This window comes from Ambystoma mexicanum, chromosome 6q (genome assembly GCF_040938575.1).
Source record: "Ambystoma mexicanum isolate Mex_15411 chromosome 6q, UKY_AmexF1_1, whole genome shotgun sequence".
Taxonomy (NCBI): Eukaryota; Metazoa; Chordata; class Amphibia; order Caudata; family Ambystomatidae; genus Ambystoma; species Ambystoma mexicanum.
Window position 1 is genome coordinate 4,230,133 of NC_090937.1, and position 27,083 is coordinate 4,257,215.

The following is a 27,083-nucleotide window of genomic DNA, read 5'->3' on the forward strand; positions in this document are numbered from 1 at the left end:
GGCCAACCTCACAGCTGCTCGTTCGGCTACTGCTTGATACTTATCGGCCTTATCATGATACAATTTAATCTGAAGCTGCTGCATTAACACAGTCTGTTTCTTAGCAGCCAGCTCCTTTTCCAATTTTATAACATTCGTCTGTAATTCTACATTCTGCCGATGTAGCTTCCTGAATGCATGCAACAAAATCCAACCTCGTCTGCCCAAGGCCAAGCACTCCTTTCCCTTTTCTACGAGTGCCTGTTGTAAGCATGCTACCACCTCGGCCAGACTCGCCTCTCCTATACTCATATCCCAGTTCTCAGACCTGCACCAGATGCCCAAGTCTATGCCAGTTTGTCATATGGACTCTTTGTCCACCCTGGGATTGTTACTTCGGGACAATCTCCGCCTGCAGAGCTTCCTTTTTTTTTCTAAATGGGGAACGCATGGTGTCAATAGATGTTTCACGTCCCTATCAATAACATCTCACACTTACACACACCACAAACGTAAAAGAAATAATTGCCTTTCTGTGTCCAAGCTCCAGATTTGTTTGGTCTCCGGCATCAATTTCGGCACAAAGATCCTGCTTACAGCACCATTATGTTTTGCTTTTCTGACATGTGTAATGACAACAGAGCTACTCACCCTATTACACAGACTAAAAGTTCTTGGACTCAGGAAGGCAATAATACACACCTAGACCAACAATTGGAATATAATCAGCTCTTTACAGACCCTTTATTCATATTTCATAAGCATAGAGTTAAATATTAGAATAAATGCAATTGTTTATACATAAACACACAAGCAAGAATGATTATACAAAGATCTACATCACTGTTAGTGCAGTTGCAGAAGAAAACTTAATCTCAGCCACAACAACACTACCCAGTCTCGAGGCAGGTAGGCAGCGAGATAACACGTACTAACGGGGCCTGGAGCGGAGCATCCTCCCTCTCAGCGAGACTTCATCACCCGGGGTTCCAATTCTTTGTCTACCATCAGGATACCTCTCCTCTTATGGGGTAAAAAATCCCTGCCCCTCCTAGGTTGCCAACCGTCCCCGGCTGAAGGACAGACAGCAAGCATGGGAGGCAAAAAGCGGGGGGAAAAAAAACTGTCTCCCGCGCGCTCATCCCAGAACCCCTCATCACTGCACCTGCACATCTCCGACCCCCTTCTTAGCTTATCCTTGAGCGAACAATACAACTATGCTTCACAGTGAGCTCTTCTGGTTCATGATATAATCTTGCCACTGTTGCAGAATTCATGTCTGCCTCCTAACTGAGCTCACAGAAACAGACTTCCACTGCAGTTTGGAATTGAATGTCCAAAAATGGCCACACACGTGCGCCATGTTTTAGCTCATTTTTGCACACACATTACACCCCTCTAGTTAAAAGGCTTGTTTTTTTTTTTAAATATATTTTTATTTTATTTTTTAAGGTAAAACAAACACACTACAACTGTTTCAAAACATAGAAAGCATCATATTTCAACACATTTTCAAACTTCCCAACTCCCACCTCCCCCTTTAAACCAGAGCCGGTTCTCGCATATCGTTTACGGGAACATCACTGGGTGGCACACTACCTAGACAGCCATCAAACGGGTCCTCTGTTTCGTTGTCACCTTGGTGAGGGTTTGCCAACGAGGCCACCAATTGCCGCCAGGCCAGCAAGGGCCCTACTTCTTCTTCGCCCCCCCTGGTAACCACTTCAAACCAGACTACAGATTCAGCTTCCGCCCACCTCAAGAGGTCTGTCCACCATAACTCCACCCTAGGTCTGTGGGCCGCCTTCCAGCCCATGGCGATCCTACGTTTGGCCAAGACACAGGCCAGGTCCTTCATCTTGCTTATGTGTTTCAAATGCCGGGGTCTAGGGAATAGTCCAAGCAAGCATGACCAGGCCGATTCCACATCCAGCACCACCCCCCCGCCAGCCAGTTTCGTCTTGAACTCGTTCCAAAATCTATGCACCTCAGGGCAAGCCCAACACATATGTAGCAGTCCCGCGTTCACCTCCCCACACCTGGGGCATTGCTGTATAGCTGATCCCCCAAACTTTGCAATCTTCCCGGGGGTTAAATAAGCCCTGTGGGTAACATACAATTGAAGCTGTTTGAATCTCGCGTTACGGGACACCTTTTTATGGTACCTCTGGGCCCGTTCCCACTGCCCATCCGTCATGGGTCCTCCCACCTCCTCCTCCCAGTCTTGTCTCAATTGGAGCAACTCTTTCCCTGTCCTTGCTCGCAGGAGCTCATATATCCTCGATATTTCGTGCCCGCCCTCCGATACATCATACATGGTTTCCAGGGAGGCATCTGGATCCTCTGCGAGCACTGTCTCTGGCCATCTTTCTCTAGTCTTTTTCACCAGCCTAGTGTAGGTTATATATTGGCCACCATGTACTCCCGTCTCTTCCTGCAGCCGCTGAAAGTCCACCGCCTCCCCTTCCTGCCATATGTCCCTGAGGGTGGCTAGGCCTACCTGTTCCCAGTATCTGCGGACCGATTCAAGTAGTTGAGAGTCGCTCCCACACAGAGCCGCCAAAGGGGCCTGCTGGGAGTATGGTTCCGAGTCCCCCCCAATCTTCCATGTCCTGTGCCAGATCTCCCAGCCCAACCTCAGCAACCGCCCCTTGCCCACCAGTTTATCTCTGCCCAACCACACCGCTTCCATCAGAAAGTATGGGGCTGTATCTTCGCGCAGGAGCCTGGCTTCCGCCGAATCTTCAGTCGAGAGCCACCTGGCCACGTACTGCAGCTGCCCCGCCAGGTAATAGAGTTCAAAGTTAGGCAGGCCTATCCCCCCCGTCGCACGGGTTCTGGAGCTTCCACAGAGCCACCCTATTCCTAGAGCTGCCCCACACAAAACGCTGTGAAGTTTCGCGAATAGGCTCCTGGGTATCAGAAACGGGGACGTTTATAAAAAAGTGCAAGAGTCTAGGCAGGACCACCATCTTGAGCAAGGCCGCCCTCCCCATCATAGTCAGGGGGTTAAAAGGCTTGTTAATGCTTTGCTCGTAACGGGACCAAACTCACAACCGCTCAAGCATGCAAATATCAAACCACTCCTTAAAATAAAAAAATAAAAAGTGCTTATCTAAACAAACTTATTTCAAAATTACTAAGCTTCAGCAATGTGCCTGAAACAGTCGCCAATATTCCACACTGTTCCAATTTGGAAGAGTAGAGCGTTACAAGCAACCAAGTCTGGCTTCAGACCGCAACAAGACAATTAAACTATGCTGCTAAATATCTGAAAAGAGTTACTGACTGGAAAGATCAGGGTTAGTCATGCATATGAAAAACTTTATAGCTGTATTGAACTTAATGGAAAGCAACAGCTCTCAGCTGCCAAAGGTTGCTGAGGTAAGGGGGAGGGCCTTAAACTGTTTGTATCTAGGTATGCTACATGCCTCACTATTTGAAATCGATAGAAACACATGTAGGATCTTTAAACAGATGCTGCCATCACCAATGCCCTTCAGAATAGACCTTGCAGCACTACCATGTATCCTGGATAGCCACACATTTGGTTATCAGATGCATATAGATGAGACCCAGACCACCATCAAGACAGCAGATCCATCAAAGTTCTGCCACTACAGCTCACTCGGTCTCTATCAACACTACCTTTTACAGTAGCTGGCCGGATCCAATCACCTCCCGCCCCCATTCTACCGCTGTATCAAATGTGCAAAACATATATTTTCCATTTCAACTGTCAGCTCTTAGTCTCACTCCACAAATTAATGAGTTCACTAAGAAGATATTTCATCTTCATCAGATAAAAGACATCCACCACCTTTTAAACCTAAATGCAATAAGTCCATTAGTCCTCACTGTGTTAGCATCATGCCAATAGCATCCAAACATGGCCCACAAGAACACTTGTGAATCTCCAACCAGCCCAAAACTATGCAGTACAGCTCACTTTTTGCAGAAGATATCAGGATCAGATTACACCCAGTTTGTAGTACCTCAACGGGTTACCAATACATTAAAATTGCCAATTTAAAACCCTATGAATTTGTATTTCATTTCCAAAGAGCTGTGTGCATACTAACAGTTCTTCTTTTGTTTTAGGGCAGCTGGACCTGACAAAAGTGTTTATGATTTTGAAAGCAGCTGTGCTTTTTAATGTAAATTGGAAAGAAACATATTCATAGTACACAGGGAAATGATATCCTAGAGTCAGTGCCAGAAAATCTGCTCTTTCTGGCTTGACAAAGGCAAGGAAACACAAGCTCCCATCATCCATCACTCCCTTATCCCTCCCTCCCTTTCTTCCTCTTGTTTTTCTTTTCTTTTCTTTTTTCTTTTGTTCCTTCCTTTTTTCTTGCCTCACCTTTCTTTCATGGGCATCTTTCCCCTCCTACTTTCCTTCCTCTCTCATATTGTTTCCTTCCCATCTCCCTACCATCTTTTCTCATAACTTCCCCCATCCTTTTTGTCACTTCTACCATTCCTCCTCATTTCATTCTTTCCTCACTCTCAGTAATTCCTACCCCATTGTTATACTGGAAAATAGCAGCTAAAGATAAATTATTGTGCATGCGTCAACAGGCTAGGGTGCACTCTAGTCGAGTGCAATGATGGGCTCTGCCGCATTCTTGAATCACAGCTGATACCAAAGGGCAGCTGCATCACCAAGCCCTTAGTCGAAACAGCATGAGAGTGTGATAAATCAATGTACTGACAGAATAATTTGATCTAAGCATGCATTAACCCCACATCTGGGTCTTTCTAGGTATAGATCTCTCACAGTATTAGGGGCCAGGATTTACAATGCTTGTAAATCCGAGAAGTGTCCGGAAGTGCCCTGTTTGCCTGGAGACTCGTCGGAAGCGTCCCGTATCGAGTGGACTCTGTGATAATTTGTGGACCTTCTTCTTGTCAGTTTCTTTGGTAACAAGCCCCGCCCACTTTGTGAACAACTTCCTTAAATAGGCACGGCCGGGCGCACCGAGAAGTGTCCGGAAGTGCCCCGTTTGCCTGGAGACTCGTCGGAAGCGTCCCGTATCCAGTGGACTTTGTGATAATTTGTGGACATTCTTGTCAGTTGCTTTGGGTGAGCAACATTCACCATTTTGGGACGTTATATTAGGTATATATAGTATACCTAAAGGACCTATTTTCATATTTTTCTCTTTTAGTAACACGCCCCGTCCACTTTGTGAACAACTTCCTTAAATAGGCGCGGCCACGCGCACCAGCGCACGCGCACCGAGATGTGCCCGGAAGTGCCATGTTTGCCCGTTAGCCGGGGGCGAGGGCGGCATTAGTTTCTTCTTTTTCTTTTGGAATTAAATCCTCCACTCTTTCGCAATTCTTAGTGTGGAAGAAGTGTGGAAGAAGAATTGTGAAACACTGTGTACCTCATCACAACCGGCAAAGGAGGTAACGCGTGCGAGTCACCCTCTATCTTTCTGGTGCGTGTACGAGGACAGCGGCTGTATTAAAATTGGGAGATTCTTACCGTCTCGCATAACCTTTGTAACTAATTTATATACCTATAGTACGTCACAAAGGCACGGAGAGTGCAGAGTAGAACACAATCGATTTCCCTCCGTAGAGCATTGTGTTATTTATTTGCATGAGCGGAGGGTAACCTTATCACTGCAGTTACAACTTGGCAGGGAAGGTGCTGCTCTACGTATCATGGTGAGAGGGGTGGTTCTCTAATTCTGGTTAAAAATTCCATGCACATAGTATGGCTTTTTACTGACCGCTGGGTGGCTCGTTAACTGGGAAGGAAGTTAAGTCATAGGCCAGTCGACATAGACTGTGTACTGAAAAGTGTTTTTTTTTGTTAAAAAATACCCCTTTATACGCTCGGTGCGTCTAAACTGAAACTAAAACAACTCAATCTAAAGAACCTGCCGCAAAATGTCATTTCACAACATACGCCATGAGGTTTAGGTAGTACCATAGTGCCCTATTTTCTTTGTGTAACCACCAATTTAGTGTATCCATCAGGAAATATAGCCCTTCCGAGTATTTAACTTAGGTATAGGGCGGTGAGTGTCCTGTGTATTGTACTAAATTTGGGAATATTTCACAGCTGCATACACAAAGGAATATTTTTGCATAATGGATGGAAGGGGAAACGGTGCATGTATAATTATTTGTTTCACTTATTAGGTGTAAATACCCACTAACTAACTAGTAAATCTACACAATAGTTTCATAAAAGACACAGTATACAAGATTGGTAGTGCTACCTTTGCCGGAGCATGGTAGGAACCTTGAGAAGTGGCAAGCTACCAACCCCGTGTGAGGCTGCTAAAAATAAATTGAAAAAAAAAACATTCTAATTGCAAGTGGAACTCTTGTTTTCCCTAATATTAAAAGTTTATTAGGGGTAAATCAGCAGCCCCTGAACATGGATGTAAAAGACCCCAAGGATTTTACGGGGGAAGGGGCCTCAGAAAAATGGGAATTGAGTGGTATTGGCTTTCCCCCGCTCCCAATTGCATCAGGAGACTTAGTAAAGGATCCCTGCGAGCCACTAAAGAAGGCTGATTTGCCTGAGGAGCACAAGCAAAAAAGTTTTCTAAATGTACATTGAGCAAGATCTTAGGTATCAATATGCTGGGCAGGAGGATTGGAGAGAATGGAGGGAACCGAAATATGTAGATGACCCCAGTGTCATATTGAATTTTGTACTAACAATGGGAGGACCCCCTCACTAAACCGAGTAAGCATTCTCTCCTTGTTTAATGAAATTCCTCATCTCTCATTGATCTCCTCTGGGGATATTAAGCTCATAGACTACATTCATCCCACGAGATATGATTGTGTGAGGATCGTGTTCTATTCAAGAGCAACGTATGAGCTTGTACTCACAGAAGGAGGGGCTTTGCAGAGATTTGGTTATGACATTGTAAATTTTAGCCAAGGTGTGCGAAAACAACTGGGAGGGAATTGGACCGGTTATTCCAGAAGGGAATAAGCATACACAAGGAAGTTATAATATAAATATTGAGAAACAGCTCAATGATATGACCGAGCTTAGAACTTTGGCACAATCCTTGAGAGAATCAATAGCCAAGATCAAAGGTCTGAAAGACTCTACCTAGAGTATTGTGAAGCTAAATTTTCTATCATGGAACTCTAGGGGGTCACGTCCTTTAATGTACTCCGTAAACACTTGTTCAGAGCTCGTGAAATGTTCCTTTTTGTGTATTCAAGAAACCTGGGCAACAACCGCTATATCTCTAGATGGTTTCACGATTTTTCAGGAGCCAGCTATAAAAAAAACTAAGGGGAGACCGGCTGGGGGACTGCTTATTGCGTTCAAGAATAATATTAACTTTGAAACCATAAAGAATTTTAGTATGAATAAAGGTTGTATAGCCTCGCTCATAAATGTGGGCTGGAAGCATGCCCGGATTTATTTGTTAATCATAAATATATACTGGCAACCAGATAGTGATCTAAAGAAATATATTAAGTCAATTGACTCAATGATTCACGAATGCCAGGACTTAAATAAGGATTTGTACATTGTTATGTATGGGGACTTTAACTCTGAAATCTGTGTGGAAGAAGAACAGAATGTAGGAAGGGTTGGTCGGACTGGAAATGAGTGGGGGACACACGGAAATACCTTCAGGGGTTGCAATGGGCACAATTTGTAGGTGGTTGGGGGTTACAATGTGCAAATAATTTGATGGAAGACCCAACAGACAAATCTACCTGGTCAAATGGCAAATGGAGCTCCACTATTGACTACATTTTTGTGTGTACCAAGACATTTTCACTCATACATCAGTTTAAACTAATTGATGTATTGGAGAGTGACCACAAAATGTTAAGAATGGTAATATTGATAGAGGTGGATAGGGCTGATGCACTTAATTATGATATTCCGTTGTCCCTGAATGCCCAACCGAATCGAATCGTGTGGCACAAAAAAAATATCAACAGAGTCAATATGTTTTTTCAGGAAGACTTTAACTGTAGTATGTATACCCCAAAAAAATCGTTATATACCCACAATTGCTTTAGGGGCTATATAGAGTCTGTTGTTACTGGCAAAGTGGGATTAAATAAAAAATAAAACAAATATATATATATATATAAATAGGAAAGAGCCCCATAAGCACGCATCTTCTGATAAAATGAAAACCCTAAAGAATGACCGTAATCGTGAAATACGTAGGTTCTTAAGTCGTCATAAATATTCACAAAAAGTGCTGAATCAGAGTGAATTCTCCCTGCTAAAAAACAAATGGAAGAGGAAAGCTAGGTGCTTACGCGCCAAACTGTACCAGGGAGATGCCGAAGATATGTTTGCATCTCTTTGCGATGTTAACACACGCAGATTTTGGGCACTGGTGAACAAGGGAGGGCTAACGCAAATGAAAGCCCAAACTGTATTTGTAAATACGGAGAAATGGGAAGGACACTTTGGTACCTTATATCCCCCCTCCCCCCCGCCAGTTGTGGTTTGGAATCCACCATTGCATATTGTAAATGTTTTATGCAATATTCCTTTTGGGGTAAAAAATATCGAACGCATCATTGTTAAAAGATCCTCTTCGAGGGCCCCCGCCCTTAATTTGCTCTGTAACAGCGTTATGAAGGAAAATGTAAATATATGGTCAAAAATGTTATTCCTCTTATTTAAAGACATTCTGCACACAAAGACCATCCCTACAAGTTGGAGAATGTCGTATATTGTACCAATTTATAAAAAAAGGGGATAGGGCACTTCCATCAAGTTATAGACCTATTGCTCTGTTGGATGTTGATTCCAAAATCTTTGCAAGTCTCGTTTTAGACCATATTCGGAGCTGGATGGATAAGTTCAATATTCTGTCTCCCAATAACTTTGGGTTTAGAAAAAATGTAGGTACAGATGCAGGAGGTCTCTTAATTAACATCCTGCAAAACGCAGCTGGACCCCAGGAAATCCACCTATCTATATAGCGTCAATTCATCTTACTGCTGCTTTCGATCCAGTGGATAGATCAATTTTGTGGTCCAAACTTGAAAATCTAGGAATGCCAATACCTCTGTTGTCAATAATGTACAACATGCATGAAGATTCTAGACTTAAAGTGAGACTTAATGTGGAGGGAGCCCTATCCCAAGAAATCAGGGTCCGAAATGGCCTAAGGCAAGGTCGTATCTACGCACAGACCATTTTTTATTCTGTATTTATCTGATCTGGGGCAGAGTTTAACAAATCTTTTAGTTAACTCACCAAAGATCAAGGGTACCAAGATTATATGGACTGCGTATGCAGCCGATGTGACCCTGTACGATTATACCCCTATTGGACTTCAGCGTCTTTTATCAGCTTTTAAAGAATACATTTTTGTAAATGCGCTAAAAATAAACTATTCAAAAACAGTTATAGTTTGTTTATCTCATAAGAAAAAACAAAAAGGCTTCTCATGGTTTTTAAATCATGAGAAACTTCCCACTACTACAGCAATAGGATACCTTGGGTATCTGGTATTTGGGGACAAGAAAAAAGAGAATTTTCGTAACTTATTGAATGCGAAGGTGGGCACAATGATTGCACAAGTGTGTAAAATAGACTCGAAATATGGAAAACTTTCATTAATGCCATGTCTTCGCCTGTACAAAAGCCGAATTGTAGCCCAATTTTGTTACGGTTTAGAATTAGCTCCTTTATGGTGCAGGACCGAGGTGGCACTATACGAAGCTAAAATGATCAAATGAATGGTGAGGTGTCTGTCTAAATGTGTGCCCCTGGTGGCAATTCGTTATGAACTCGGCCTGCACTCGTTGAGGAGCGTTTTAGAATGGCGAAGAATGTCCCTTTACAGGAAAATGCTAACCAGCAATGAATCCACACTATATGATATTATGGGGAAGGGCATCAGGAGTGGTGCTCCAACATCAAAATATCTGAGGGATATGATGGAGGAAGCTAACACCATACTGGATCTATTGGGTGTACCTAGAAATATGTTAATTAGGAACCCAATGAAAGTGAAAAAATGACTGTCACATGCGGATTGGAACCTTACAGTACATGTGGTTAAGAAGACCCGCTTATACAATCATATTGTAAATGACAGTAAAAAGATGGGGGAACCTGCATCATATTTAATAAAACTTCCGGATAGAGAATGGAGACAGTACTTTATGAGATTTCGATTTGATGTTTTGGGAACGGGTGAAATACAAGATATTAGAAATAGTGAAGTCAGGGGGCATTCCTCCTGCAAGTTTTGTAAGCAAAAGAGAAATCGTGAGACACTAGTGCACTTGTTGACCCAATGTGACGGATTAAGAAAGGAACGTATCAGTTACTTCAGTTGTTATGTACCCAACACTGAGTGCGTAGATTTGGAGCTTTTATGGCAAGACATGTTGCACGGGAAGAGAGTAAATTTACAGATTGCAATAGCAAGATTTTTAAAAATGTGCTGCTGTTTATGAAATTCTGTTAAAGCAATATGAGATAGTCCCATATAATGTACTTGCAACACATTGGCACCATATTAATTCCTATAAAGTAAACAGAGTTGTTTATGAAAAACTATAACTGAAACTTTTATGTATTGTTGGGAAAAAAAATTGTTGTGTATATGGATGAGTGTTATTATATGTATTTTATTGGATCTTATTGTAAACCGTATCCTATGGGCTTTTTATAAGATTTGAGCTTTTAATGATTTTATGGAAAATTGTATATGAATTTGGTATACGAAATTTGGAAAATCATGAAATTTTATTGTTAGGATCAATCGTGCTTGTCTAAATTCTGTTGTTTCTTCACATGTTTAAACCTAAAAAAATGTTTTTGTTGTTTTGTAAAAGTTACTTTGTAACTATGAATAAATACATTTTTTCAAAAAACAATGCTTGTATATGTTGTCTAGTCCTGCGGGTAAGGTGCCAGGAAAAGGTGATATCTGAAAGCGTGCAGTTTCAGCTATGACTTATCAATGCCACAATTCAACAACAACCATAGTGCCACCACACACCTCATGCTGCTCAGACAATCCGCAATCTAAAGCAATGCCACACTACGGTTACTACCTCCCCAATTCTACAGTGTGAGAAACAGCCATTGTTAAATCAGGCTAATGCACCTAAACTACCGAGGTACGATTGCTGGCTGGAAAATTAGGAAAAACTGTCCTCAGCGCATCACGTGATGCCCATACCAGTATGACACAGCGTGCTGTTGAACTGGCACTAGTGATAGCCTGGCTTTAAATAGCTGTATTTAGACTTAGTGAAGTGAGACGCTCTCACTTTCCACAACTTCCTGTTTTTTGTTCAAAACCCTGAGCAAACATGCCCTACACCAGAAAACACGTATTCAAAGGAAACATGGTGCAATAAACCGTATGTCCCTCGGGCTCCTTCCCAGGCACACAAATGGCCCAATATAACAAGCCTTGATTCAACTTCAGAGAGGGCCCTCAATGCAGCCACTGAATCTGAGCCATACACAGCCTCTGAGAGGACTCTTAGTGAGGGGCCTCTAACAAAACTCTCAATGCACAGGGAAGCACGGAGAAAACATTGTTTCATATCATTTTGTGTATTTGGGTTCAGCTGTGCAAGTGCACAGGCACAAAAAAGGGTAGGATCTGTACATTCAACCATATACCCAATATATATTAAAGCAGGCTGTTTGGAATAAGGGCCAGCGTTTAGATGCCAAAGACCGTGACTAATGTTGGAATAAACAAAACTGAGTTTTTAAGAGAGAATAATCATCGTACGCCTCAGGTATCAGCAAATGTAACCGTCTGCCAGCACACATGTTTTTTTTTATTTCACCCACCCTAGACCTGTAAAGTTAAGGAGGAAGCAGTGTGCAAGGCATTCTGGGAAATAGTTTTTTAAAAAATTAAATTAGTTTTGCCGATTGCCTTAATCCCCATATTCTGGCTATATAGTACATTCTGAAATACAATCGTAGGGCTTACAGAACGCGACAGCCGTATGCTGCAAAGTTTGGAAGCAAGCTCAAACACAAGGCTCCAAAGCAAACAGTTTGGACTGAGAGCGAAAGTACCACATTATGACAACTTATAGTGCACACTTGTGCTTGCCACACTTTATACCTAATGCAGAAGTACAATTGACTGTGTCCTATAATTGTACACTGAAACTGAGGAAATCCGTTCTTACAAGAAGCACTGTGCATTGGACACTCCTAGTCAATGGGCATGCACAGAATACACATACATGCAGCAATATTTACTACAGTTTAAGGGAAATTTCAATTTCTGTAAACTAAAATGATGAAGCTTTGTCCTGGCCTGTAGCGGTTTGTCCATGTCAAATTTCAGACATTTTTGCTCATGGGTTAAAAAGAGAGACGTGGCGTGGATGCAGTTGGTTTTCAGTCTTAAAGATCTTTCAGAGAGGCTCGATCATGACCTGATAAGTGTGACATACATACAATCTCACTGCATGAAGGAGCCAGCAGGTACGATAACATAGACCCAGGGCAGCCCAGATCAAAACATAGAGCTTCCTGCACATATTTATTGTGACACTGGAGCCACCTAAATACTGTGTCGTCACCACCCCCTCCCAGGTACACCCAAATTAAACCTTCACAATTAACTGCCTTCGCCATGCTTTCTTAACACTGACACACCGAGTAGCATCAAATGCCTTTAACACTGGGCAGCGCTGAATGTTTTCACCACAGACCACCATCACATTCACATGCCTTTAACACAAAGCAGCACTGACAGGAGCGTAGCACCTTTGACATCAGCGTAAACATTTCTTTCGCTGAGTAGCATCACAGAGCAGCATTCATGTTTTATACATTAGGCTGCACATTTGGCAACTCTGTCCTGACTTTGCCGCAGCAGATAACCACTTCAGAACCAGTCCCGCCTGATTCGCCTCCCACCGAGTAGCACCCCAAAGAAGTGAGGGCCCGGCCTATCTTCAAATGGATAGACAACCGCAGACTGTCTTGGACCTGCGACCAAAAACCCAGTGCCCACTAGCGAGCATCAGAGGGACTGCCTCCAACAAACCAACTGAGATGCACCATAAACTCCTTATGCACAGACGAGAAACATGGACGATCAGGTCCCTAAAACCCCCAGGCCACATTATGAGAAATCGGATTCAATTGAATACTTGGGGCCAGGCTTGATAGAATATGGAAGGTGGAGACAGGAAGATAAAGGTAAAAGGGGAATGGGAATTTGGAGCAGGTCGAAGCTTGAGTTAGTAGAATGAAAGACTGCACAATGATACTATTTCCAAAAACTTCACATCAACCAGGTTACCTAGGCCCTGCATACGCCACCAGGACAGGACCTTTCACCTTTACCTGCACTCGGTCTGTCCAGGGAAGCTCTTGCATGTGGGCCAGAGTCCACACTAATTTAAGCATGTTGTTCTGGCATTCATTCAAATTGGCAATCCTGAACGCACACATTTATGTACACACAAACAAGTTGTTTTAGGATTCAGTGTTCCCCTCTCCCATGGTTTACTTTTTTTAAGGACTGGGACTACTACAAAGGCCAGCTCTCCACCGCTGTCTAGCCCACAATTAAGCAGGTATTGCAAGCAATGACCCACGCAGACCACAACACAACTCCCTTCCGCACCAGCTCCGGATACAGCGCCAGGAACAGCATAGAGTTTAAGTCATCACATGCTCCTACAACCATATGCCATGGGTGGGAGGGATGCTGCTGCCTGCAACAGGTATTTGAAAAAAACCTGATCTTCATTCAAAAGACACTCAATTAGTCTCATTGGAAATGTGATTTTTTTTCATATTTGTTTTTGTCTGTGCTCAAACATCCCCTTGTGGTTTGAGTTGCATGTGATGTTAGTCCTGCTGACACGTTGATTGCACAGCCGTGACACACACTAAGTGGCAGTGCTCTGGCCCTTTCTCGACTAACAGAACCAATTAATGACCAACACTTCACTTAACTTATTCTCGTTCAGAGTGACTGCCTCTTCTGACTCCCGACCCCCGCTGGCCCATTCAATTTTATGTTTGTTTTACATACTGTGTGTAACCCACATGCCCAAATACTGTCTCCAGAGACTCTCTATTGCAGTTTACGGCTGGGCCAGGCAGCTCGAACAGGCCCCTCGTCGTTGTTGGGTGTGCTTTGCTTGAGGCCTGCTCCCTCCTCTGTCATCAACACTTCTTTTCGAATATCTGCGAATGTGCTGGGTGTGGCACTCAGCAACACACCAATGCACATGACGGCCCACGTGTCTTGAGCATGATTGGCTGCCACTGCCAGCCTGCTACATATCAACAGGCCCCCTGACCCTGCCCTGAGAGGGCGAGGCTCAAGAGTCATCCCCAGGTCAGCCCCACCCTACCCCCCCATCCAAGGCAGGCAAAAGCAAACTTGATGTAGAGCCCACCCCCACGACAGGAATTGTTGGTGTTCTCGAAGAGAACTTGAAGCTGCCTGCCTGATGCCAAGCCAGTGAACGGCTGGGGCACTGGCAGCACCACGACTCTTACTATTGGTGCATCATCAAAGTAAAGTTAACACTTACGAAGCGTTAACTTTTCTTTGATGAAGTTCTCTGACTGACACTGTGTGCATTCTAATCATAAATACATCCATTTGCTGCTGTGCGGCGAGCTGGCGGCAGGCTGTGCGAGGCAACGCAACAAGTACAACTTCAGTTACAAAAATCCAACCCAGCTCCATGGATATTAATGTGGCTCATAAAACCAGCCCCAGAGTGGCTTATAAAATTGGCCCAATGGCCATCCAAAGTCCATTTTGATTCTGCCAGTGGCAAAATGGCAGATAGGCCAGTCCGCCCCTGCCTATGGCCAGGATAAGCTACTACTCCTGTTAGCGCAACTTACCTCTTAGTAGTCATTTATGCAACATTTTGCTGGACAGGCATCCAGGAATAGCCAAACCAAATCTACTTGACAGCCAGGCAAAGACTGCAAGACCATTGAGCCCAAAGGTATAACTATTGTTACTGAACAAGCTCTTTCTTTTGATTAGTCAAGCTCCTCATTGCCTCGTCCCCATCTCCATTCCAAAAGCAACATAAATCAGCTGCAAAGTTGCAGCACTTTTCAAAATTAATGGGAATTAAACTAGAATGTCAATGATTTGCATGTCTGTATAAACAGTTCACCACCTAGAGAGAGGCTTTGTGACGCTGGCAGAAATCAGAAACCGGCCTATGTGTACAGTGTCTAAAGTTACAGGGCAAAAAGCAAGGTTTTCAGACCTTTCCAGAAATCCACATGGTCGTCCAACCAGAAGTGAGTTCCAAAATCCTGCGACGTGAACAGCAAAAGTTCTGGCCCCAGTTCTCACCTTTTTCATATGGGAGTATGATCAGGAAATTGCTAACGGCACAGTGTAAGAATCAAGTGGATATTAGAAGCAAATTTGGTCTAATTATAACTGGGGGCCACAATCTTCAAGGGATTTCTGGGTGAAACAAGCTGCCTGAATGGAATCCTTTGATCTATTGGTATTCATGAAGGCTTCTCAGAGCCGGGCTATTGATATCTAATTTTAAGAGCAATAACTTTGGCAGCAGAATTCTGTACTAGTTGCAGGTGTCTGATGTTGCCTTTCATAAGACCCATCTGGAGCCGGCAACCGGTGACTCTCCAGATGTTTTGGACCATTACTTTCATGATCTGTCACCATTGACAATGCTGCCGAGGGCTGATGGCATTTGTTTTCTAAAACATCTGGAGAGCCAAAGGCAGACCTACTGCTCGTAGTGCTGATGTGAAAGTCCTAGCTGTGGTTTCCAGTAGTGATGGAACTTTGTACAGATTTCCCAAGAGTGATTCCTCACAGGGAGGACATTCTTCAGGACCCGAACGGACAATTCCATCCGCTCATAGCGGAGGGCACTCTGCGCCTTCTAGCTTGCAGGGTTTCAGGCAATGATGGCAGCTGCCGGGCATTTCGCAGCTCACTGCAGACTGTATTAGAGACTCATGGGCGCCTTCCACCATTGGGAGCTATGGTGCCACTTGGAAGCGATGGTCATCATACTGAACAGACATCAGTGTTAATCCCATTTCAGCGCCTTTAGTACACATGCTGAATTGTTTAGCTCAGAGGTTTGAAGAGGGCTGCACTTACAGGACAATAGGGGTTTACAAGGCCGCGATATCAGCATGCCAGGAGAAGGTAGAAGGGCATCCGATAGGGGTGCATCCGGCCGTGCTGCATCTTCTGAAAGGAGTGAAACTACGTAAGCCACCCGAGCTCAAGTACTCCGTGCTCTGGGACGTGCGGGTAGCATTTCAGCTATTTTTAGCTTGGCCTAATAATAAAGACCTTTCGCGATCCCAGTTATCAGGAGAGTTAGCCATGCTCTTATGCCTTCTAGCTTGTAGAAGAGTTTCGGACGTGAAGGCTCTGGAGATAGACAGGAAGATCTTCTACCCACAAGGAGTGCCTTTAATTTGGCGAATAGGACCAAATCGGATTCTACGATTATTTCATACCCTTACTTTCCAGATAATGCTAAGCTCTGCATAGCGCAATGTATCAAGTACTACGAGACTTCCACATCAGGGTTAAAGCCTAGGGGAGTTACTCAGCTGTTAATTGCGCATAGGAAGCCTTTTCATGCAGTTGCAACAGCCACCATAGCGAGATGGGTTAGAGAAATAATGCATTGGGCAGGAGTGGATTTATCTCTATTTGGTGCGCATTCAGCGAGGGGAGCGATGCAGGCGTTTCCTTGCAAGATATCATGAAATCTGCCGACTGGTCTAATGAATGCACTTTTAAGACTTTCTATTTTAAGCCTGTCTCGCAGATAGCTAATAAAGTGATTAATAGCTTTGAACAAGCATAATGCTTGCCTCCGTCTTGTCACAGAATGATGATTGTCCAGGTTTACAGCGCAGCCAAGTCTTGATTATATTAAAGACAAGGAGGCGAGCATTATATCCCATCCTTGTGGGTCATGATCATATCATTGACTGTATTAGGAGGTATGTTAATGAAAGACCCATCCTTATGATTACGTCTCCATTCCTTGCAGGGGAAGACCAAAAAGCAACCTGAGTGGAGGTACAAATATGCGAGACATTAAGATCAAGGAGGAAGTTCCCTTCGCCATCTCAGAGCCTAGGTTCCAGCAAAGATGGACTATACAAGTTTTTCTTCAGTTGGTTCAAGTTGACGGTTGGATTTTGTGCACTTACATTGATTGGCTGCCAAGGAAAGAGGATTTGGGATCATCAAGGGTCTCTCTTTTAGTTGTGGGTTAGCCCTGATTGGACAAAGTGGACTGGACAGAAATACCTAAACCCAGATGATTATGGGGATTTGTAGTTTATAGAGACATTTTACTTCAGTTTCAAAATTATGTTACCCCTGTGTTTGTTTGGGCCTCCAGAGGATCTGGAAGGAAACAAAAAGTCTTACTCAGTTTTTAAAAGAAGGTAAAACGTGTTCAAGTTAAATTGCTGTAGGAGCAGTAATAAAGAAGTAAAGCATAATCTCGCCTTCTTGTCTTTAATTGAATCAAGACTGGCCAGCGCTGTAAGCCTGGACAATCTTCATTCTTGGCTACTATTTATAGGGCTGAATACATCATTATCACATCTGCAGCTTTTATGATACGTAAAGAAATAGTGAACTACATTGTACCTAATATGACTTGAAATGGTGTTCAGTATGTAGATACATTTTTTGAATTGTAAACATTTTCGATCAAGTTGTAGACTAGTAGTTGCTTGGTTGACAATCTAAAAGTAAAAGAATGTTACTGTTAACTATGTAATAATAACGCTATTGTTGGCATGAAAATGTAATGCAAATATCTCATAATTTTAATGGTTTTTCTTATCATTATGTCTTACACATTTGACTGGTTTTGGTGCTAAAAGTTTATAATTAACTAATGCACTTTAAAAAAAAATATTTAAAAAAAGATACATTTCCTTTCACCTGCTGCACACTTTTGTACATTGCACGTATTAAATATTTCATGTTCAAAAAGCATTGTCCTTGCATGTGTTCAAGTCAACATGCATTTTATTCAGAACTGTGCAAAACACCCATTTCCACCCACCTCATCTATCTCCAACACCCATTAGCACTCACCTGCAATATGCCCGGTGAAATACTGTCAAGAAAAATCAAGGTTATTTCCATGGCCTCTTGCCAGGCTGGTCCGGCTGTGGACAGGCCGCATTTCACATTGGGCAGAATTGTGAGGATCCCAGCTAATGACCATCCGTTGAGGTGACTGAGGTGGATGTTCAGACTCCTGGGTCCCAGATGTGCTGGAGGGTGAGGGGCATGCTGGCGTGCATCGATTCAGCAAATGCTGAGATGCCCTCTGTGAGCTTCCTCACCCTCTGGCCCACAACAGTTGAGGCAGCAGTGCAATTGATGATTGGCGGGTTCCCGGACCAAGGAACTTGCAATCCTTCGTGGCGAGCCCTGTGCAGATTCATGGATGGCTTGCAGATGCTGCAACTGTGTCAATGCAATGTTCAGCCTCCTCCAGATTGCATCAATGAAATGCTGGGGCATGCACTGTGGGCTATGGGGAGGGCTGGGACTCAAGCAGGGGGACATGAACCCCTATCACCTGTGTCACGTAGTCCACTAGCATCAGTGTAACTCCCTGTATGGAGTTCACGCTGCAGATGTGCGTGGTTGTCTGCCTGAAGTTATGAGGAGGAGTCAGGGGGTTGAGGGATGGGTGCGGGTGTTAAGCCATGTGTGCCAGTGGCTGCATGTGCCTCCTCAAACACAGCCACAGGGGACAGCTGTGGATTGGCGGTTTCAGCTGCCGGGGGTGCTGCACCTGCAGTTGCACGTGGTGGGCTGCCATCAGGTGCTGTGCAGGCATTGGCATGTGCACGGCTGGTGGATGTGCATGCACCAGTGGATGTTCCCTGGGATGTAGATGGGCCTACCGCATCGCCCTAATTCAAATGTGACCCTGTTGTTTGGACCATGACATGCTATCAGTCATCATGCACACTTGTACGTGGGCTTGCAAATCACTCGTGCAACATGATGGATAGTCATCCTACACACATGTGGTCTTATGGTCCGGGTCAGTTACAATGGGAATGGCTAATGCAAGTGGGGAGTAGTGTCTGCTGAGGGCGTACACCTCACATGCCGGTTGGGCTGGCAATATGGCTTGTACATGTAGTGACGCTGGAGGTTCACTTTGCCACTTGGCCTTTCACAGCACACGTGTGCTTCTCATGGCTGCATGGGCACACATGCACATTTCCCCAAAGTGCATGTGCTTTCTCCCACCTCTCCTTGCACATGCATATTATAGCAGTGCCTTTGCACACATTGCCATGTGGTTGCCTATTCCCCTGTCCATTGGGCCCATCTATGCTGGGGGACACATGCATGGGAGGAGCATTTGCCCAGTGTATTCTCATGGGAGAGTGAAAGTTCATACTGCGCATCGCCGATTTCTGCACTCCCAACACTCTCAATGCCTTCCATATGGAGGATGCTGCTGGCTTTCTCCTCTCATGGGGTCAGGACAAAGGGCTCCACTGTGCTGCTTCCTGTGGCAGATGTCTCACGCCGATGTAAGCCAGGAAGCTGCGTACCCTGGCCTTGAGGTTGTTGCATCGTTTGTGGCAGTCCTTGTCCGGTGGGACCTGCCTACTGGCAAAACCTTGCCCCTAATGATGGCTCAGATGCCAGCCTTCCTCTGCCCAGACGTCCGCTTGTGCGTTAACCCATATAACTCATCGGCATAAGCCACAACCTCATCTGTGAAAACCTGCAACTCAGCTTCACTGAACTTCTGCTTTTGCAGCCTCATGTCCGGCAGCTTGCCTTTGCCATTCGCCATTCGCCAGTGACATCTTCTCAGGTACTCTTGTGTTCGGATGGCAACAGCAAATTGGAGATTCAGGCCGGATTGGGTTTTTAAAGATGGCCGCTGCCAAACTTCCAGTTTCTGCCGTAGCGCTAATTGCACCCGGCATTAGCGCCAAGTGAACCGGCTGTATCAGTAATTCCGTCTATGCAAAGAGGACCATCCAAAGTTGATTTTCAACGGTAATGCCGAACAGAGTTACCGTTGCCACCTATGGCCTCTGTGCACTCCTCCTTGTAATGCATTGGCAATACCGCCCAACCCGCAACAGTAATATTTATTCCAGCCGGTGCAATTACCATCAGACTCTGACAAACTTGATGAGGCCCAATGACTAGAGCAATATGAGACAGAGAATAGAGATCTAAAATCCTTCTGAGCAGACTATGTAAGGAAGAAAATATGTTTGGGTGTTCACAGGTCATTCAGTAAGCCTCGAGGTTCCCACCTACATAGATAGGCATAGGTGACATGCCCAAGATACCTGGCCAAAAATAATTATTTCCGGTGGCTTTCATTAGGGCCACATGGTAAATCTGTATCTCGTAGCTTCTCAATAAGAGAGCTAGGTGTTGTAGATCGAGGTTTAATAGAGAAGAGGAGATTGGGACAAACCCTGTGGAACCTCACATCCCATCGTACCAGGCAGACATGAGAAGGGAAGAACAAACAATTTGCTCTGTCAGAAAAATGATTTATTGTACTTTAATGCCACATACATAATCAGGCAACCTGCCCAAGAGGATGAAATGGTTGTCAGTGTTGAATGCAGCAGATCTCCAACAAAGTAAGGTCTCTGACAACAGCGCCATCAGTTATGACTTTAATACTGACAACCATGGAAACCATTACGAGGTAAGTGCTATGAGCTGGTCTAAAATCGGTTCCATGTCATTTCATCACGGGATGTATTTTCGCTGGGTTTTTTACTTCGATTTTTTTTCCCGAAAAAATCCATCGAATTATTATTTTTTGGGGGGAGGGGGTCCCCTCCCCCCCAACACCCTGATTTTCAAAAAATTGCGATGGGTTTTTTCAAAAAAAAATTTGCGGTAAAAAACCCCGCGAAAAAACATCCCGCGACAAAAGGACGTCGTACCCTAAAGTTGGCCCGAATAGAATGCAAAAGGGAATCGTTTCCACATCTTCTGGGAGCTGTGCAGTAACATCAGCATTGCAGAAAAAGGAAATAAAGAGATGGGGCTAAAATTGCTCGGATCACTAGCACCTAAATTGGTCTTCTGGGCCCGTTTGATGACAGCAGTTTTCAGGATGTATTCCATTACAAAGAGGGGCACACTTATAACTGCTTTTAGATCCTCGACTACAAAAGGGAGAGCCTGTCGGACACCTTTTAAGTTAGTCATGCCTCCATCTCAATAGGCATAAGAGGTCTAAACCTCTGAAACATTAAGGTCGAGCAGCCCAATATGATGTCAGAATCTGGTAAAACATCTGAAACAAGCACCTCGCTAATTCATTTGCCCAAATAGTCCTGATTTTAGAATGGAAAAATCTATGTTAATAACAATGTTTGAGAAAAACTCTCTGATTTCTTTTAAGTCCATTGTAAGGAAGGCATGGTATTAACAGTAAGACGGACACAAGTGACAACAATTCAAGGGTGTTTATTGAACTTTAACAAGGGTGAGATAAACGCCTATCTAAACCTAAATAAACAGATGGGAGCAAGCTGCGACCATCAAATAATAATGAAGTCCTAGTGGAGTTAAAAAGGACCTATTGCAAATCCTTACCACTTAATTTACAAAATAAGGTGGGGAGATGTTCATGAAAAAGAAAGAAGTGTTCACAAAATGATAAGTCAGGATGTTTGGGCCGTTGGCCTCCCTTGCCCACGTTTTCAGCACAGGACAAGGCGGTTCACTCGAGCAAAGCCCACACTCTGGCTTCTGCGGCATGCGGATTCAGTTCAATCTTCACAGTTCAGGACCTTCTGGGTCGAAGCCTCTTTACTTCTTGCAAGTCTCTAGACTCAAAAGGGCCTGATGTGCAAAAACAAAACGCAAACATTATTTTCTTTCACATGTATTCAAGTTGGGTGTTCACCCTAGATCTGGCTCAGTCGGGCTCAGATCCATTTCATAAGTTCCACGTAGGATCCCCCTCTTCTGGGCTTAATTCCCTTTTAAAACAATATTCAGAGAATTCTTTCTCGGGTGACTCACGGGTCTCCCCGGATCCCTCTCTGCTGGGCTCAGGTTCCTTTCTGCAAGTCAATTAGTCTTCCTCAGCCGGGCTCGGACCAATTGTGATGTACCATAAACTATCAAAGTCTTGAATGTGCACAGGGTTTAGCCTGACCCGTTGCATGACCACTTCGACTTCAGTATTCCTTTTTCTCACACTCAGCATCAATTGGATACCAGACACAGACTTTCGAATGAGTCCCCACGTGGCGCCGGACCACTCTGTGTATGGTATCTTATGTTGGCCTCCCAAAGTTCAAATGTAAAGTTCAATTACTCCTTTGGTTCCAATTATATTTGCGTCACTCTTTGCAAATGCCTCACACACTGTTCTATTTGCACAATGTTCCCGCTTGCAGCTTTGCCTCAAAACACAAGCTGGTTTGGTATCAGTCTCTCCAACTCACCGGCTGTGCTATCTTTTCTGATGCCGCTTTGTAGTAGGAGCCAAGGACAGTACCACGGTGGCAATTGCTCCTCCCCGCCTAGGATATCGATACAGGCGAGCCCGGAGTACCTCTGACACACTGTGCAGTTTTGATCAGCCTTAGTTCCTGGTCTTCAGTTTCTTACTTTCCAAGGCTCACGAAAATAACGGTCTTTAGAGGTCACAGGTACTTCCCTACTTGCAACTCTCTTTGGTCTAGCTGTCTTTCGCCTTGTATTAAACTGCCATCTTGGAACTGTTTCCTCGTGTGGTTTGCCTTGCTCAGAGTGTGCTTTCATCCTTCACCTTTTATCCGTGTGGGGAATTGTGATGGAAGTCAGGTGTGTGTAATAATACGTAATTGCCCGACCTTGCCTGTCCATGGTGTTGGGACAAGTCCGGTATACAGCTGTGGTATTAGTCCGTTGTCGCACATGGTTAACTGTCTGTGATAAAGTGTTTGTGTTGGAAAGGGGGGGGTTGAATTCCTAGATATCCTACCTGGTAGGATGAGGAAAAGGTGTTATTGGGAAGGGGACAGACAGCGAGTCTCACCCTCCGGTGTCCCACTTCCACTCCTCGAGGACCCCTCATTCAAGTGATCCTCCCGCACTGGTCCACCCGCAGGAACTGGATCCCAAAGCAATGGCCGTGTCCTGGCCACCTGGATGACAGCTCCCCGGGGACTAGTGAGTGAGACGCCTTCAGGTTTCTTACACCATGCACACATTCAAAACTGCTTAAGCAACATAAAATGAGAGAGGGAATGCAATTGGTATAGTATATTTTTTCTGAAGTTTATCTGTAATGTGACTGCAATTTGACCCTTGTTGTTCAGGACTTGAAATGTGCATGTTAAAAGGCCACATCTTATCTTTATAATTTGATTGAATATGTCATGATGGCTTTGAATGTATGCAAGGGATTGGATATTGAATGAAGCTAGCTATGAAGCAACATTGTGCTATACAAAGCGGAGGGGTGTTAGGATTAGAGCAGGGAGAGGGCAGAAGAGCTTTATTCGGGTCCTGTAATCAGTAGCTGACAAGGTGTTGCGAAATTGTGAATGTACAGTTTCTTTTCGAAGTCCATAAGGGAGGGAGCCTTATTGATGTGTGGCAGTACTCTTTTCCTGACCACTGGTGCGCAGAAAACAAGAGCTTGCTTTCTTGTTTACACCTACCATTTTACTGTTGCCACCATGGAGATGTGCCATTTGTGTTACTTTGACAGCTTGTTGGGAGGGTGCCTTGGTTGCTACAGTCATGTCAGCAACAACAAGTTAGAGGAGTAGCTGGGGCAGCTCCTTGAGGATTGGTATGATGCGGTTGACTCTTTGGGTGTTTTATGAGATGGAAAGCAGCATGATGAATAGCCCTCTGCAGGCCAAAGGCGGGTGCAGGGACATTGGCAGTTAGTGCCTTGCAGCCATCCAGGTAGGAAAGGACAAGAATTTAGGGAACAATTAGGAAGTCAGAGGCTGGAATGAGGGCATGACCATGTGCAGAAAAGTGAGCTAAAACAGACCATTTTCTTGGACATGTGAACCTTTAAGGAGCACTAACCATCAATGGTGAACCCAAGTGATTTAAATCATGTCAGTATTCAAAGAATATTTTGCTCTTCTCACAGGACTTTTCCGGGAGTACCATCTGATGCTGTGCATAAAGGGCAAAACGCTTGCCATTTAAGTCTGTAACATACACTAAATAAAGCAGACCTATTAGTTTTGTCCAACTATCATGATCCATTCTATAAAGAACATCAAAGCGAAGACAATAAATCGGCTTAACAAAATAAAAGGACAAATGAGAACAATTGCTTATGATTTCCATTTATTTTTAAATTGACAAACATTGCCATTTCAGAATAACAATATACATATATATTTATATATAATTAAACTATTGTATTTAACAGTGGAAGACCTATGGAAATCTATCTCTTAATAGAAACCAAAAAACACACACATACCTTAAATATTATTTATAGGACACTCATTTCCATATGTCATCTTTCATGTGTTGAGAACCCGACAGAACATTCCACCTCTAAAAGAATTGTCTGTACAGATATTTACTCTGTTGAAGAATCTTAATGAAACTGTCCAAGGTATCACATCTTTTAAGACTTTGATAGTCCCTCAAGGAATTCACTCATTAGAGAATGGATCCATAAATCAGTTTCTGGTAATGATGTGTCAACAATGTATGCTACTACTCTTCGATCCCAAGGCTCTCCGCTTTCGAATACAGATTGTACCATTGCCACTAGAGGTTTCTTCTCCACATGGTTCCGAAAAACAATGGATGCCTCCTCAGACCACTGTTCACATTTAACTCCTGCAAAAGAATAAAATCCATTTTAAACGCCATAAGGTACAACTGCTATCAAGGTAAATGTGACAAGTGGAATTAGACTAAGGATGTGATTACGTTCCAACAGCAAGGACAAGAAATTAGCTATAGAACCATGTATGCACACACTACAGTAAAGGGTCTGAGCAGACTATGTTCAACATTACTGCCTAGGACTTTGCCACAGAGAATGTATGCTTGTTAAATTACAATCCTGAATTTCTACTCGTCGACTACAACCGTCTTCAAACTTCACCATGTCTCCTCCAAAAATGCAACATCTTTTTAGTTTGCTTTGGGCGTAACATGTAAAAACATTGCACCTATTTAACCTCGCCCATGAGAAGAACAAATTACGTACCCCTGTTAATGTTCTTTCGACTGGATGCTCCTCCCACATATTCCTCATAGTTGATATACTCCAATATCCTGATTGCAGCTCAGAAGCTTTTCTGTGCAGAGGGCGCTGTGCGTCGTCGCCACCGACTCTGTGTCCCTCTAAGGCCTCTGTATGTCTAGAGTATGATGTCAGCGTCAGTATAAGAGGCACCCACTACGCCCAATGCCTAGGTTTTTCCTCTCCTCAGCATAGCGGTCTCGAAGGTGACAAAGATGTGAGCATTAACAGAGAGGAAGTTGTAAATCACAGAAACTCGTTCTTGGCAAAGGGGATGGCTGCGAGGGGTGATGAGCAAAATTTGGAGGAACATCCAGTCGAAAGAACATTACCACGGGTAAGTAATTTGTTCTTTGAATTGATTGCGTCCTCCCACGTATTCCTCATCGTTGATATACTCCCATAGAAGAGTCTTCTAGGAGGTGGAAAAGAAGAGTTTATTTTTGATTTACGCTATACAACGCAGCTTTTCCAAATCTGATTTCCTAGCTGAAGGGCTGAGGAAGTGGCTATTCTTCTAGTCGAGTGAACTATTAGACCTTCGGGAATTTCTTTCCCAGTCTGATTGTAGCACTCAGAAATGCATAGGATTATCCATCTAGTCAGAGTTTGCTTTGTAACCGCTTGTCCCATCCTGTGGCCTGAATAGCCAACAAAAAGTTGGTCATCCGGTCTCAATTTAGAGAGCCTGTTAATCCAAAAAGCTCTCCTAGGGTCCAATCTATGTAGCCTTTCCTCCTCTTCAGATGAATGAGGAGGAGGATAGAAAGCAGGCAAAACGATGTTTGCACCAAATACAATTCTGACACCACCTTTGGTAGAAACGAGGGGCAAACCCTCAAGACTACTCAGTTTTAATAAAAGACAGTAAGTAAAAGGGGGCTTGCAGGACAAAGCTTGAAGCTCGCTAACACAATATTCTTGAGAGCCATTATCTCTGCACGCAGTATTCAAAGAAAGCATCCTAAGAGGACAGGAGTGCAATGGCTCAAAAGGAACCCCATCAAGAAGCTCAAGACCAGGTTGAGGTCTCAGAGCAGCACCATGAAGGGAGTCAGCGGGAAGATATTAGTCAACCATTTAAAAAAAACTGTATAGCAATAGGAACCTTGTTCTAGCGAACGCTTGAAAAAGGACAGTGCAGCCAGATATCACTTGCCCTTAGCAACTTGTACCCCCTGATGGGTTAGATGCAGAGGAAAAGACAACACTGATGGTGTGTCAAAAGAGAATGGGTCAATTCCTTAATCTCCACACCAGCTGCTAAACTTGTTCCAACGGCAGCAGTACGGAGATTTTGATGCTTGCCTTCTGGCCGAAAACGACACCTCCATGACGTCTTCCAGAAGGTCCCAATCTTTGTACCTCAACTTTTCAGAAACCAGGCGTGATGGTTGAGGGTCCTGATTTCTGGGTGAAGAATGCAACCTCCCTCTTGCGAGAGGAGATCCCTTCCTTTGGGCATGACGAATTGGAGGGCAGATGGACATGTCCAGAAGTTCCGGGGACCACGTCCTCCTGGCCCAATATGGAGCAATCAGGATGATGGATTTACCGAACTTTCTCAACCTCCTGAGACAATGAGGAATGATGGGGACTAGTGGAAACGCGTACAGAAGTGGAAATTCCCAATCCACCACGAACGCAAGCTCCTCTCAAAGGAAATTCCCTGGAGCAGAGCAGGTTGCACTTCCTGTTGACACTGGACGCGAACGATCCACCTGAGGGTTTTGTCAAAGTGCAAAGATCTCTTGAATGATTTCCCAAACTAGTTCTCACTCGTGGGAGACTGTGCTCTGCCTGCTCTGCACGTCCGCTGCTGTGTTTTCCTCTGCGGCCATGTGAACTGCCGACAGAGAAAG

The 27,083-nt window shown here is 44.1% G+C and overlaps 1 protein-coding gene across 2 annotated transcripts in view; it reads right to left on the reverse strand.

The window, feature by feature from the left end:
- Positions 1–24,285: 24,285 nt before the first annotated feature.
- TDRD7 (tudor domain containing 7) overlaps positions 24,286–27,083 on the reverse strand; it is a 2,843,905-nt gene continuing 2,841,107 nt past the window's right edge. For both annotated transcript variants that reach the window (XM_069630367.1, XM_069630366.1), the window contains one exon: positions 24,286–24,809. In XM_069630367.1, the coding sequence (XP_069486468.1) occupies positions 24,592–24,809 (218 nt within the window). In that variant the 3' untranslated portion in view covers positions 24,286–24,591. The remainder of the gene's footprint in view (positions 24,810–27,083) is intronic.